The following is a 14,595-nucleotide window of genomic DNA, read 5'->3' on the forward strand; positions in this document are numbered from 1 at the left end:
GCAATATTTTAAAGAAAATTAAAAGTTTGCCTGGGTTTGGAAGGAAGAAGAGGAGTTGAGATGTAGAACACATTCCTTGATAAATAACACGTGCCTGGAAAACACTTGGATAATATAGTACTGTGATATTACAGATCAGCTAGTCCATGCTGTTTTGAAACATCAATTAAAGAAGTATGCATCATTGTCTAACTTTTACTTTCTACTCTTACCTTGCTGTCCAAAATATAGCCACTTCATTTTTTCATATTCCCTCTTATATTTCTTTCTTTAATTTATGAAAATACTCCATTTGCTCGTGATTTAATTCAGCTTGCTGCCTCTATTCCCCTAATTTTTTTTGTGCCTTATTTTCTTTTGTGTTTCTGTATTTTCTTATTGCCACCATCATTTCAATGACATTTAACTTCATTAAAATGCAGTTTCTTATATTGAACAGTCAGCAAGTCTGCTGACTGTAGTTTTGTAGTGGGTAGAAACAGAAGGCATGAAGAAATTCAGATGTTGAAAAACATAATCTGATGGCACTCAAGGGTAGTGGGAAAACTAAAAAAACCGTAACTACTAAATGTTAAAAATACGTTGCCCTTTCATAGCTGGTTTTCAGGGAAAATAAATACTGTGAGACTTGCCTGAGTTTCCTTTGTGTGTTTCCATGTTTGTATCTGTGTGAACAGATACAAAGGCTGAAAAGTGAAACCTACTCCGAAACAAGATCTCTCTTTTGATATCCACTTTTAACAATAAATTTATGAAAAACATTTGTTGACTCCAGTCTGCTAATATTTCATTTTGCTGAAGTGACTTGTGCAAGGCTGAGTTTTGACCAATGAAATCGGCACAAGAGCAGTGTGAACTAATAATGTTTTGTTGACAGGAAAACTAATTTTAAGAGCACCTTACAAAGTCAAGTGTTTGCAAGGGGGAAGGTAGAATGGTAGAATTCATAGCTGCCCTCCAGTAGCACACATAGTAATGTAGATTAGGAACATGCTCTGAGTCTGCATTGCTGGTAGTAGGATTTAGCTGGACAAATTTGAAGTCTAGTGGCATTAACCAATTCACTCTCTTCAGGCCATTCACATGGTGTAGTTGCAAAAGTTCACTAGAGCACAGCAGCAAACAAATTAATTCTTTTATATTTGCTGTCTTTGTTTCCATCAATTGCAATATTTGTGTTGTGTCATTTAATATTTGTTCTTCAGGTGTGTGTCTGAAATAAAATGCAAGATGAAGTACAGCTGAAAAACCATATTGAAGTAGGAATTTCCCTAAATCCCCATAAAAAGCAAAAAGTGTTGGAAAGGTTGTGGCATATAATGTTTGGAGATATAGGCTTTCCTTAATGTTCTACAACCAAAAAATTTTCAAACATTTAAAAAATGGGGAGTACCACAGTTTAATCTTCAGTGTAACTAGTCTGGACTTTTCCTTGAGGGTAAGGCTGGCTCAATCTGGTATCCATCTGGTACCTAGGGATTTTAAGATTAAGATTAATCTGGAGATATCGTAAAGATTTTCTTCTCTGTCACAGGTCAAACATGCTATTTTGGGAGTATTCCTGGGCTTTCTTCTGTCCAAGTCATTTCAAGGGAAGCTTTGTCTTAGAAGTTCAGGACAGAGACTCCTCTCTAATCTGCCAGAAAAATAAAAACAGTATTGACCAAGAATATTTCATTCCTTTGCTCTAAAAATAATTTATGAAAAACAGGGCTTAGTCCTGAACTTACACAGTATCTTTAAAATAGGTTTTAAGTTGCTCAGATAAACTTAAACACAAGAATGGATTTATGCCTGTGTAGGTAAATGATTGCATGCTTCTAACCTCTGTCTCTTGCCTTATTCAGCTTCTAGAGCTAAACTCAGCATGATCAACACTATGTCAAAAATTCGAGGCCAGGAAAAGGGACCAGGCTATCCTCAGGCAGAAGCCTTGCTGGCAGATGCAATGCTGAAGTTTGGCCGAGAACTTGGTGAAGAATGCAACTTTGGTAACTTGTTTACTTCCCTTTCCATTATAACGCAATAAAAACGGTAGGAAAATTTCATACAGCTTTCATTATAAAAGGGCTGCACTCTTATAGAGGAAAAACATCTGCAAGAAGCCTTAGAATTCTGCTTCATCCAGCTTTTCCTTTAAGGTTGGTCTAGGCCTGCTTTGAGTATCTTTTGAGGATTTCGACTAGAGAAACTTTTTGTATAAATGGAAGTCAAATTGTTTCCATTTTGACCCATGGACTTTAGCTCTCTGTCATAAATTGTGATACTTACTGTGGCTGTGTTGGATTGAAATATGTACATGTACAGAAATTCTATTGTTGTCTATGCATATATAGAACAAATGCTTTTGTCCTCAGAATCGTTAAACCAACTGTTACTGTCATCATTGCAGGCAAGGAATAAAAATGAATAGATTTTTAATACGCTTTGGCCTTTTTTTCTGACCAAATTCCACATTTTAAGGCACTAATGAACACTTCTGTCTTATCTGTTTACTGCTTCTCCCTCCAATGTGTTTGCAGCTGTCTGGGTTACAGATGTTAAATTGACTCTTAAAACTATGTTCTGCAGTAGAGTTCTGATTATAAAAAGATGACATTACAACAGCATACTTTGTCTTTCTGTCTTGTTTGTGTGGACTTCTCTGTGGCCATTTTTACATGAAAACACACAGGACAACACACCTTCAAACAGGACTGTGGAAATCCTCTTCTCTATTTGAACCATCATAAAATTGTTTTCCTGACAAAAAGACATACAGAATGGAAAAAGTACTTTCTTGTTTTATGTAATTCACTAGTAAGCTTGACAGATGCAGTTTGATTTGTGCTAAATACTACTGTTTTTTTTTAATTGGTTGGCTCTCATTTATTAAATTTCAAACAATTTTTAAAAGGAAAATGAAGAACTAAATAATCTACTTCCTGAAACTTGCTTTATATTCTGTGACAACTGCATTACCATGCAGCAGAATAGATACTACAACTATTTTCACATTCCTAACTAATAGCAACTATTATGACTATTTGTCATTCTTTGTCCCCATCTGGAAGGCTCTCTCATTTTGCAGTGCATTGCTGGCATCTGCTGCTTGGGAAACAAAGCTTCTGATTTCTCACACATTTTGGTTTTCAGACCCGTCACATTCTTTGAAAGTGGTTTTATTTTTTTTCTCCCTAACCTATACCTCAAACCAGGAGGTATGTTTGATCTTCTTGTTTTTCTTTTTATGGAGCAGAAGTAAAACAGAGTGGTAGTTTTTGTGGCCCTCAAGTTAGTGTTGGAGGAAATGTCAAAGGGCAGTTAGAGTTATTGAAGTTTGTGATCTTCATACACCTACACTTGAGTGGTCTGTGTAGCAGACCTCTCAAGTGTAGAAGTACTATGAAGTCTATAGTCTCATCAAAAAACCTTTCATTAAAAAAAAATTTGTGAAATTTATAAGAATTCTTACATTTGGTACTGTCACCAGTCTTACTGATAGAAATGGGGAGACCTAGATTAGAATTAAGCTATTTTTTAATGCAGTGTGGTGATGATACCACCAAATAAATACAACTCTGTTCTAGCATATTTATTTCAACAGAGTGGGGAATGAACGGACAGTAAGGGATGTGGAGGAGCCTGTCTTGGCACATCATAGAACCACAAATTCAGCTGTATTATAAGGTGTGAACTCTGGTGGCTGCAGGAGTGTAAAATCTATGTTGCTCTTTCATGTAGTGCATCATCCTCTGTGTCTTTCCTAAATTTGAGACCGAAAATGAAATACTAACTGTAGTTGCCATGAAGTTTCCATGACTCAGTTTCATTCTACGATGATTTGAAATGAACTTATTTTGACTGAATCTTTTATTTCAGGACCAGCACTTGTTGATGTGGGAGAAGCTATGAAGGAGCTTTCTGAAGTCAAGGACTCTTTAGACATGGAAGTGAAGCAAAACTTCATTGATCCACTTCAGAATCTCCATGATAAAGATCTGAGAGAAATACAGGTATTGCCCTCAATGCAGCATTTTAATAATGCCAAGTGTGTGGACTGTCTATATGTTTAGAATTTTTGTTAGTTGTGTTGCTTAAAATGGGGCATTCAGGTTTGAAAATGACCTGATTTTTGTCTCTTTTGGCTTGAATTTTGCTTTCAATTCTGTATCTCTTGATGATGCATTATAAAGGGAAAGATAAAAATTTGAACATTTTTTGGTGGCAAATTTTTCAGTCTTATGCCGGCAAGAGCACAGTACTCTAATCTTGCAATTTGAAAGCTCATTCCACAAAACAGATGTACCAATGTTCACATGCCATTTTCTAGTGTATGGCAAATGTGCATGAGTAGCTGCTCTTCTCAGCTCAGTAAGGCTTTCATATTGTTAAATGTATGTGGATGAAAGATATCTTGGACTGTTTGATATCATTTAGAAAATGGGTAGTTATAAATATTATAGTGCATGATAAATTGATTCTTCTGAGAGAACTTAAACACCTCAAGTAATCATGGTCATGCTGGTAGCATTAACTTCTGGCCAGTTGAACGTGGCAGCTGCTAAACAGAAGAACATGAACATTATGTCAGATAACAGTCTAGGAAATCTTCAGTATAAGATAGCATTAAGATAATGTAGTGATCTAGTAGAAATGATAAAAATAAATCCTGTGTTGATTTGTTTTTGAATGCTGTTACACAGACAAAATTGTAATAAGTTGGGCTTTTACAAGTATTGTCTCCTGAACATCTAGTGAAAAAACAGTGTACAGGTAATTCTCATCAGAGTTAAAAAGCAAGAAACCTATGTATCCTTTATGGAGATGGCAATTGAAGTTGTCATTCTGTGTTGCCTTTTATTAGTCTTGGTCTGTCATTTAGGTTGCTGCTTCTTAAATGATATGTAAACCCACGTATTTCATTGTTCCATATTTCTCTCCTCTGGGAAGGGATTAGTAGACAACAAACAACATATGTTTCCAAGTGTGCATGGACTACCTGCTTACAATGCAGTATCAGGAAAGTGCATCATGGGGAAGGTCCTTTATTGTCTGCTCGCATTTGTGTTTTTTGGTTTTTTAGCATCACCTGAAGAAAATGGAGGGTCGACGCCTGGATTTTGATTACAAGAAAAAAAGACAGGGCAAGCTCCCTGATGAAGAACTTCGTCAAGCTCTGGAGAAATTTGATGAATCAAAAGAAATTGCTGAGTCAAGCATGTTTAACCTTCTGGAGATGGATGTGAGATAACCCTTGTTAATCTTTGACCAGAGTCTTAGAAAGATAGTGGAGGCACTTTTCTTCCTGTTGGACACAGGGAAAGGCTCAGAACATATAGTAATGGTCAGCATGTTTTTGAAGGAGCAATTTTTTAGGTATTCTATAGGTAACTGAGCTAGAGCATGTGAGTCCTCTGTAGCATCGTTGTGCTTCCTAAATGCAAAGCATTAGTTACAAAACAGAAGTATCTTTCTTCTTAGAATTATGTAAATATAACTATTTATGTTTACTTGTGATTATAGGGTTGGGACCGAGGCTTTTGCTCAAGTGTGTGGGCTGATGAGAGGACTGTAAAGATCAGAAATTATGAACTCATAACCCAATGGTCTCTGCTGTAATAAGATGCAATAGTGAATAGAAAACCCAAAGTCACTGTAACTGTTCTTATCTGACTCTGCAGAATATGTTTTGCTTATATATTGGTTCAGATTGAGCATTTTCTAGGTTTATCTAATGTTTTATTTATAATTAATGTTGAAATTGTTAAATTTAGCAAGAGAAAACATCTCTAGAACATGTCAGCTGGGGTCTGTCTTACAGAATATGTAGTAAAAGGAAATTAATTTTATGTATTTCTGTTAATGTGAATTATTTATTTTAAGTTCACACCTATTCTAACTCCTCATTTTGTTACCAGATTGCTGTAGAGAAGCTATAACAAACCTGAAAATATTTGCATCTAGAAGTTAGTATTTCCATAGGAATTAAATATAACTACACTGAAAGGAAGGAAATATAACTTGCTTGTAGTTTTAATCTTTGTAGTAACGGCCATACCCATGTGCAAATAGTGCTGGCAAACATTCCCATTACCATTGTGGCGTTGTGCACTATGAAAACCACAAGCAATTGCACTGCCCACAAAGTGGGGATCTGGGTGTGTTTTCCCTTATGAAGTGGAATGCTCTCTGCCCTCAGTGCAATTATTCTGCATCCCAGAGTCTGTAGAAACTCTCTGTTTTGGTCTGCTTCACAGGGCAGAATACAACAGAAGCATGACCACCGTCCCTGTGGTTCTGTACCCTTCAAAGGCAGGGAGGGAGAAGGTGTATTATACTCTCATTACAGTCTCATTTTTACTTTCATATTGTTTGCTGACTGTGGTAGGTCTGTAGGCTGCTGTTCATGCAAGTCAGCCATGGAGAGATGATCAGCAGAGAAGAGTTGCAGTTACCATTCCAGATCAGGTCATAATCAGATGTGGTAATGAATAAAGACTAATATGTAAATATTTACTGCTAACTGCAAAGATGAGGTTTTAGAGAGATAAGTTGAACTACCTTTGCAGTGGACAGTGTCTTTATTCTCTATTGCCTGAGCTTTTAGTATTCACCTAAGATCTGATGTTTCAATGTCAATCCTCAGATTGAACAAGTGAGCCAGCTTTCCGCTCTTGTGCAAGCCCAGCTGGAGTACCACAAGCAGGCCACACAGATCCTACAGCGAGTTACTTCTAAACTGGAAGATAGGTAATGCACTTTTTGTAAGCTTCTTGAATAGTTTGTTTTACAGAGGTAGAAAACCTATGACTAGAATGCAATGCTGTTATCCTTCTCAATTGGTACTTGCTCTTTAATGAAATCAATGACTGTTTCATTAGATCATTGCAAGCTGATATTCAAATGTTCTGGAGATGCATCTACTTCTGAGTTCAGGAAAGCACCTCAGCTCAGTAAAGCTATCAAACATGAGTTAACTGAAAGTTTTTATAAATATTGAACTCAATGAACACTCGCAACTTTGGATTCCTTACGGTTTGTACATGTATTCGCAAAGTGTGCTGATTCTGAAAGAAGATGTTAAAAATTGATTTTGCAGAAGAGTATCTTGTTGCATTCTTATTTACCTGAAGGTCTTCCTGAACCAGTAGTGAGACCCTCATTATTAAAAACTTTATTAAATATTCCTCCTATCATCAGATCAAACTTGATACAGCACTTGAGCAATCTCTTCCATCTCCATTTGTATAACTGCATATGCTATCAGAATTCCTACAACATCTTTTTTTAAGAGTCTCATCATTTTTACTTTAGAATTTTTGTTTCCATCAAAACAAATTTATTAGCTTCTCACACACACATCCTTCTTAAAAGAAATTTAACATTCAGGGAAGGTTTCTCTACTAATATGGTTCTGGCAGACTCCTAGAAAAAGCTGGATATAATTCCCAAGAGGAGATAATGTTCACGTACTCTGCAAAGGCAGCTGTTTTCTGATGTCATTAGTATAGATCAAGTTGCTAATACTGCCGGGTCTGTCAGTATTCATTTTCTCAGAGCATGCATCCTGAAAACCTCATTCACTTCTGAGTCTTAACGTCTTTGTGACTAGGAGCAGCACTTGTTTTGGTGGGTAAGCTGTCATGCTGACTGTTCATGGATACAGTTTGCAGTGCTGTCTAAACAGCTAACAGAACAATTTTTAGCACTTGCAAAAGAGAACTGCAATTCACTTTCTTTATAGAAGCATTAAAAATTCCTCAGGGACAGGTGTTTTATCTGGTAGTCCATACATTATGCCATTAATTTAATGTAACTGTATTGTAGACATGCCATATATGTCTACAATAGATTTCTCTTCCTGTACCAATTCAGGTGATCCTTTGCCATTTTAAAATTTCTGCTAACTGGTCAGTACTAAGTTTCAGCTGTGAATGATTTTATCTTTGCGAGGACCTCTCATCAGAATGTTATGGTAATTCAGTTGAACTAAACATTTTGCATCCCTAATTGTAAAGAGGCTGCTGGCTAAATCATACTTTGTCCACACCTCTGGACACAAATTGAGCACTGTGATGTGTTACTATCCAAACTACTAGTCTTTCCCTGCTGGTGATAGGCAGGTAGCAACTAATGCATAACGCCTGGAGGTTGGTTGTGGGTTTTTGTTTTGTTTTGTTTTGACTATATAGGCCAGAAAAGAAATCATTATTTACTTTTAAGCTGAGCAAATTTGTTGCTGTTCACTGTCAGTGATGTCTACAGCACATACTGCCCATTTTCTAGGTACTCTTTGAAAGAGTGAATGGAACCTGTTTATGCTGGCTCCCAGCATGGACAATGGCTTATAAATACCAAGACTGTGCAAAAGAGTCACAAAAGAATGTTTTAAAAGTATGAGATAGACTGCAAAAACTATGAAAAATTTAAAAATACACTTATCTTCTATTTTTTCTTGGCCATTTAGATTAGACTTCAAGATTTCCTTCAGGAAGTACAAGTGAAAGAATTTCATTTCTTTTCTACACTTTAGTAGGAAGTCATAAATGTCCTTAAAATGCCATGATTCCAGGAACTGGGAAATATTAGGAGCTTGGCAAACATTGGGAAATTTTCAGTAAGATTAATAAAAACTAGAAGGCCAGCAAAGACTATTTAAAACTCTCTTTTTCACCAAGTGTAATGAGGATGCATTTTTCCCAACACAGTATCATGACAGAGCAGCTGGGAAGCAGGAATGGTCTCCTTGGAGGTATTTATTTTCTTAACAAACATGGCTCATGCTGAGCTTCTGGGTAATTTTTAGCAAATCACTAGAACTGTCACCTTATAGTTCATAATCTGAAAAAAAATGGTGTTTCATGAAAGCATTAAGTGTAACAGAACTAGTTTAAGTATTTCTTAAAAATTTTACTGTCGTGAATTTTGCTAATGAGTGAAACAAAAAAAAGGCTTTTTATTTATTTTGACCACTTCAATTATTTAAGTGGGGTTTTTTTGGTTTGTTTGGTTTTTTGGGGGGGGGGGTTGGTTTTTTTGTTTGGTTGGTTTTTTGTTTGTTTTTTTTGTGGTGGTTTTTTGGTTGGTTTGGTTTTTGGTTTTTTTTGCTTATGGATTTGGTTTTTTAATGTGAAAGAAAAGCACTCTCTAGGAACTGACTAACATTGGTATTTTGGATGGTGAGGAAAACCTTGTTATAGGGATCAAAAGTCAGTTAGTTAGATGAAGATCTTTGCAATAGATAAATCAAAATGTGCTACCAGCAGCAAATCTAAGGCAGATATAGAAAATGTTGGAAAAATCAACTTGTCTTGTAAGTACTTATGAAGTGTTCTTTCATATGTGGAATTAGAAATACATGTGGTAGTTGTTCTGCATAAGCTGCTCTGATTCTGTTCATCCCTTCCCTGGATTTTACCCTGGAAACTATAAATAGACCCTCTCCTAGAAACTCTAGATTTCTCAGTTAGAAGAAATAGATGAAATTAACGATAAATAAATGGTTATTTTGAGAGCAGGGAAGAGTGGACTTTTGTCATTTTGTGAAACAAGTATGCCAAACTGCAAATTAACCAAGTCTGCAGCTGAAGTCAGTACATTCCCACAGAGTCTTCTTACAAAATGACAAGAGTTGGCATCAGTCAACTGAATAAATAATGCTTGCAACGATTAGAAACAAAAAGTCATGCTAAAAATGGGGACAGGGATGTTTGTCTAGCCCTTCTCTAAGCATTGATAGTCATGTAATAAGTTTTTCTTTGTTATGAGCGCTTTGTTTTTGTTAGGCAAGAGGAAGATAGACAAATTGCTAGGTTTCTAAAGGAATGAAGAATTAACAACTTCACGGCACAGTCACATTGGCTGGTTTTGGTAATTTAAACTACTGTTGTAAACAAAAAAACCCACTCCAAATTACTCAACTTGTTTACTACGGATGAGAATTTCAGCCTTGGAAATAAAGGTATTTGGTGCATCTCGTCTGCTAACAAGATATTAACTGTTGACATTTAACCTTGATTGTTTTGGCAGAATAAAAGAGGCATCATCTCAGCCCAGGCGAGAGTACCAGCCCAAACCCCGTATGAGCCTGGATTTCTCGACTGGTGACAATACACAGCACAATGGAGGGATATCCCATGCCACCACACCCAAACCATCAGGTAATGGCAGAGCTTTGTGTCCATGCAGAAGTTGCATGCTTTGTTCTGGAGATTAGTTTTTCCATGAGGGAAAATGAGAATGGGGATAGTATATAGAGGAGAGATGTTTGAACTGTTGTTTCTTTGGGAAGTGTTCATATCCTCAGGCAGGAGAAAAGAGATAGATTATCCACTGCTTTAAATGTGTCTTTTGGTCAAAAATTTATTTTGTCCTAGAAGATTACCCTGAAATACAGATCTTTACCAAATAGGCATCTAGAAAACCAAAACAACAACTGAAAATTTTCCACAAAAATGCAGAAACCTAAAGCCAGCTGGACCCCCATAACCATATCCTGCTTTTTAAAATCAGGTATTATAACACAATGAACCTGAAAGTAAAAATAACTGAAAAGAAAAACTATGCTATATGAGCTATTTGCTTTGTCCAAGTAGGAGCAGCACAAGCAAGATTAACCATTAGTATGAGTGTACATAATTACTATCTTAAAGAATGGTTTATTTAATACCAGCCATACCACAGAAGTCTTATTTTTTGTTTCTTACACAGTAATGATCTGTTATCCCATGGTGCGGTGAGGACTGGCCTCTGTCCAGACCCTGATTTTTGTTATTCCAGTTTACCTCAGTGACAATTGCTATCACATTCCACCTTGCAAGAGTAGGTGTTTTTCACTAGATCTTTAGTCAGGGTTTCCTTTCTTTCCATCACATCCTGATGAGAATGTTTGATTTTCTCCCACATACAGACAGAAAGAAAATAGATCTCTATTTATCTCTGACAACTTGAAATAATCTTACACAGCCTTGAAAACTCCTAACAATCTCCTCACTGTGCTAACAAGGAGAAGGATATAATAGAGATTTCTTGTGCATGAGTGTGGCTTGAGTCTTGCATGCTAGAGTTCTCCTCATTACACCAGTAATTTTCCTCTTTACTTCTTTTTCGTAGTCTCATGAACACTTGTCTGTGCTAAGCCAGAGCAGACTGATGTTCATGTATCTCTCCAGCATTTATATTTCCCTCTTCAAAAGGCAGTATTTAACAGTTTCTTCAGTAGAGCTTTTGTTTGGAAGTGTATATTGGTTTTAGAGGTACACCTTCTTTGAAAATTCTTGAATATATGTTTAGAGTGATTAATTTAAAGCTTTTATTTGCTATTTCTTCTAAATGTTGGCTGGTAGCAATGAGGATACCAAACACGCTTACTGTAAGGCTTGTTGATGTCAGCACAGTAGTCTTCATGACAACGAAACCAAAATACACTCTGAGCATTATGTAAAGAAAAGAAAATAAGATTTCACTGTAGAATTTAGTAAATTAAGTCTGGTATTTGAAAAACTTGCTCTATTCAGATCCATAGAAATGGAAAATTTTTGGTATAAAATAACTCAAGCATGGGCCTTCTAACCAGAGTGAGCGTTCAAAACAAATATGCATAATGTTTTAATCTGAAATTTACTAATCTTAAAGCCAGTATTCATGAAAAAGTAGAATATATATTCTTAGAACTATCATTATAGCGAAGTGGCATGTGTTGATTCATTTAGGCCGCTGAAAGTGCATGAACTTTTACTATGGAAATTCAGGTGGGGATATGATTTCTTACAATTTAGTGCTGCTAAATGTTAAGTATTTTGACCAATAACAATTTTGGATCTGGTAGGCTTGAAGCTATAGAGACTTCAGGGGGAGGGAAGAGGGAGTATATTTGTTAATTTCTTATAACATGTGAAAGTCCAATCAAATTAATGACTTACAACAACATCCATTAGCTATCCTAAAGAGTTTATGGTTAGATGTTCCTGAATTAGCATATTAGAAAGCTCTCAATTTCAACCTTTTTCTGAATCTATCCTGATGGCCCTGCAATAAAGTGTTTTGTGGGAATGGAGAAGAAAAATCTTTGGAAGTGTGATACTAAGATTAAGAAGATTAGCAGCAGTGGTATAGCTGTACCAGTGAAATTTCCAAATAAAGGGTAAACACACAGTTATATCTTCACTGTCATTTTAAGCTACCACTTACACTGCTTACCTGACGTAAACAGACAAAACATCTCTTTGCCAGTAAAGCTGGAAATATGTTAAAGCTTTTCCCTAATTTTTTGTGTTTTATTAACAAATAAAAGTTGGATTCCAAATTGATCATGGTTGTGCCTTCAGGTCTGGGCTTGACTATAGCTTGATTTTTTTGGGATTCTCAGTCTTCTACCAGCAGGCACTTAGAGTAACTGAAGGCTGTCAGAAGCTAATAGTTGTCTTCTAACAAAGAGTGGCAGTCCAAATATAGGTATTATCGAAGAACTGTCATCAGAATATTAGTGAGAACAGAAACAGCAAAATCTGTCACAGGTACAGTAGTAAAATGGGTACTCTTAACTGTTGAGATTTTTAATCATGTTGTTTCTGTGTTTCTTCTCCTTAGGTGCTCACATGGATCAGCCATGCTGCCGAGCTCTGTATGACTTCGAACCAGAGAATGAAGGGGAGCTGGGATTTAAAGAGGGTGACATTATTACCCTCACTAACCAGATTGATGAAAACTGGTATGAGGGGATGCTTCATGGCCAGTCAGGTTTCTTCCCCATCAATTATGTCGATATTCTAGTTCCATTACCCAATTAGGAATGCTGATCTACCACCTCTAACACAGATAGCTGTGTCAGTACCACTGCTTTCAAAATGCTGCTTCTTACACCTTACAAGTGCAGTGGTTAGAGTTACCGATTCCTAATGAGCATCTTTGGTTTACGTGTTGTCATACTATGTGGTGGTGATGCGTTGTATCTTCTGAGCCAGCATAGCGTGGATTAGTTTATTGACTGTGCTGGCCTGGTAGTAACCAGAGCCATTAGTGAGATGAAATGGGGAAGATGATGGCAAGCAAAGCAGGTAATTCATAGTGAAGTAGCAGGAAGTGAAGGTGGTGTTGGGAAGATAATGCCTATCACCACTGTATTACTTTTTCAGTCTTAGTTCTCTATAAAAAGAGGGAAAAGTTCTTGCCATTCCATCTTTCCCTTCCTAATGATACAGTTCACACAGGTCTAACATTGACTAAACAGAATTGTATCTTCCAACCAAACTGGCTGGCTGTTCCCACAGAGAGAGCATAAGTGTAGATCCTCTGGTTTCTCAAAAAGTGAACCACTGTACTGTGTGTCCTGCTGCTCTCTGCTAAGTTTTATATTCTTAATTATTGTTAAAAGGCCTATTTCCCTCCAGAAGTAAACTGTAAGCTATCAAATGGGGATTCCTGTAGTAGAAATGTTGGACCACAAACCACCTGAATTTGCCCTTCAGGAACTTTTAGCATGCTCACCAAAATGCCAGTAAATGGGCAAGATGGGGAATAAAACTGGCATTTATTTAATGTTTCTTGTCAAGTCTTGGCACAAAACCTTGCTGCTTAAGCACCAGATATCCTTTGTAAACTGAGGAATACAGTAACCAACCAAACACAACCCTCATTTCATTTGTTTCTGTCTGCCATGTGTTCTTTGAACATCATTTGTGCATACTCTCTCCTCAATGAGGACAAAATAAAACATGTTATTTTTCTGTTGAGCAATTGAAGACATGTGGCTGTATATATAAAAACATTTCCCATCTGTTTAGTTGGTTCTTCTGTGTTCCTCCTTCCTGCACTTGGTGTGTACAGTGCTGTGCCTAGCTTCTTGGCATTCTTTTGGTAACAGTTGCAGAAGTTCTGTTAGTTTAGTTATCCAGAGTTCTATTTATCTAAATTGTACAGACTCTATCAGAGGTTTAATGTGCTGCTTCGAATGTGCCACTTCAGTACTGGATGATGTGAAATGAAGACAATTCCCTACTGCTTAATGTTTAAACTATATCATGGAAAGTATTGTTATTTCAAATAAATGCTGACAGAATAACTAGAATGATGTTGTTGTGGATTATTGCTTTGTTGCTTTAAAATCTACTTTGATAACTTCAGCTAACAAGAATTTTATTTTAGATGTATTTCTCATTTCCTGCAAATGTGAAAAATCTTTCCTTTTTTTGGCATTATCATTTTACTTCAGTCAAATAAATCTCATACATACAATGGCCTTTATAAGCAGGATGAACTTAACAGTGACCACATTAAATTAGTCTCCCAATGACTAGCATGCAGTCTTGTAGATACAAGTTATTGCTTATTTTGCCTGGCACCCACAATGCTAATGAAGCTTAAAGAACTTGGTAACTTATAATTTATTTATGGTTTAAGTAAAAACAGAGGTATTGTTACAAGCAAGGCAAACTCGACTTGGAGACAATTCAAGTATTTTTGTGCAGTGAGAACAAAAGGACTCACTTTTTCTAGTCCAGTTCCCAAGTTCAGACTCACTCCTGACTCTCCCCACCAGCTGCTCACTGGCATGGGTACTTTTAGGTCTACAGAATGTCCATAAAAGCTCCACTCTGCTGCTTCTCCCTCCTCCTT

General features: G+C 36.6%; 1 protein-coding gene across 1 annotated transcript in view; it reads left to right on the forward strand.

Annotated features, from left to right (window-relative positions):
* The window catches only part of SH3GL2 (SH3 domain containing GRB2 like 2, endophilin A1), an 88,819-nt gene extending 74,772 nt beyond the window's left edge, over positions 1-14,047 (forward strand). Inside the window, exons 4-9 of the mRNA XM_063180936.1 lie at positions 1,848-1,991; positions 3,862-3,995; positions 5,066-5,224; positions 6,629-6,732; positions 10,012-10,142; positions 12,571-14,047. Of these exons, the coding sequence (XP_063037006.1) occupies positions 1,848-1,991; positions 3,862-3,995; positions 5,066-5,224; positions 6,629-6,732; positions 10,012-10,142; positions 12,571-12,770 (872 nt within the window). The 3' untranslated portion in view covers positions 12,771-14,047. The remainder of the gene's footprint in view (positions 1-1,847; positions 1,992-3,861; positions 3,996-5,065; positions 5,225-6,628; positions 6,733-10,011; positions 10,143-12,570) is intronic.
* The last annotated feature ends 548 nt before the right edge of the window (positions 14,048-14,595 follow it).

This window comes from Melospiza melodia, chromosome Z (genome assembly GCF_035770615.1).
Source record: "Melospiza melodia melodia isolate bMelMel2 chromosome Z, bMelMel2.pri, whole genome shotgun sequence".
Taxonomy (NCBI): Eukaryota; Metazoa; Chordata; class Aves; order Passeriformes; family Passerellidae; genus Melospiza; species Melospiza melodia.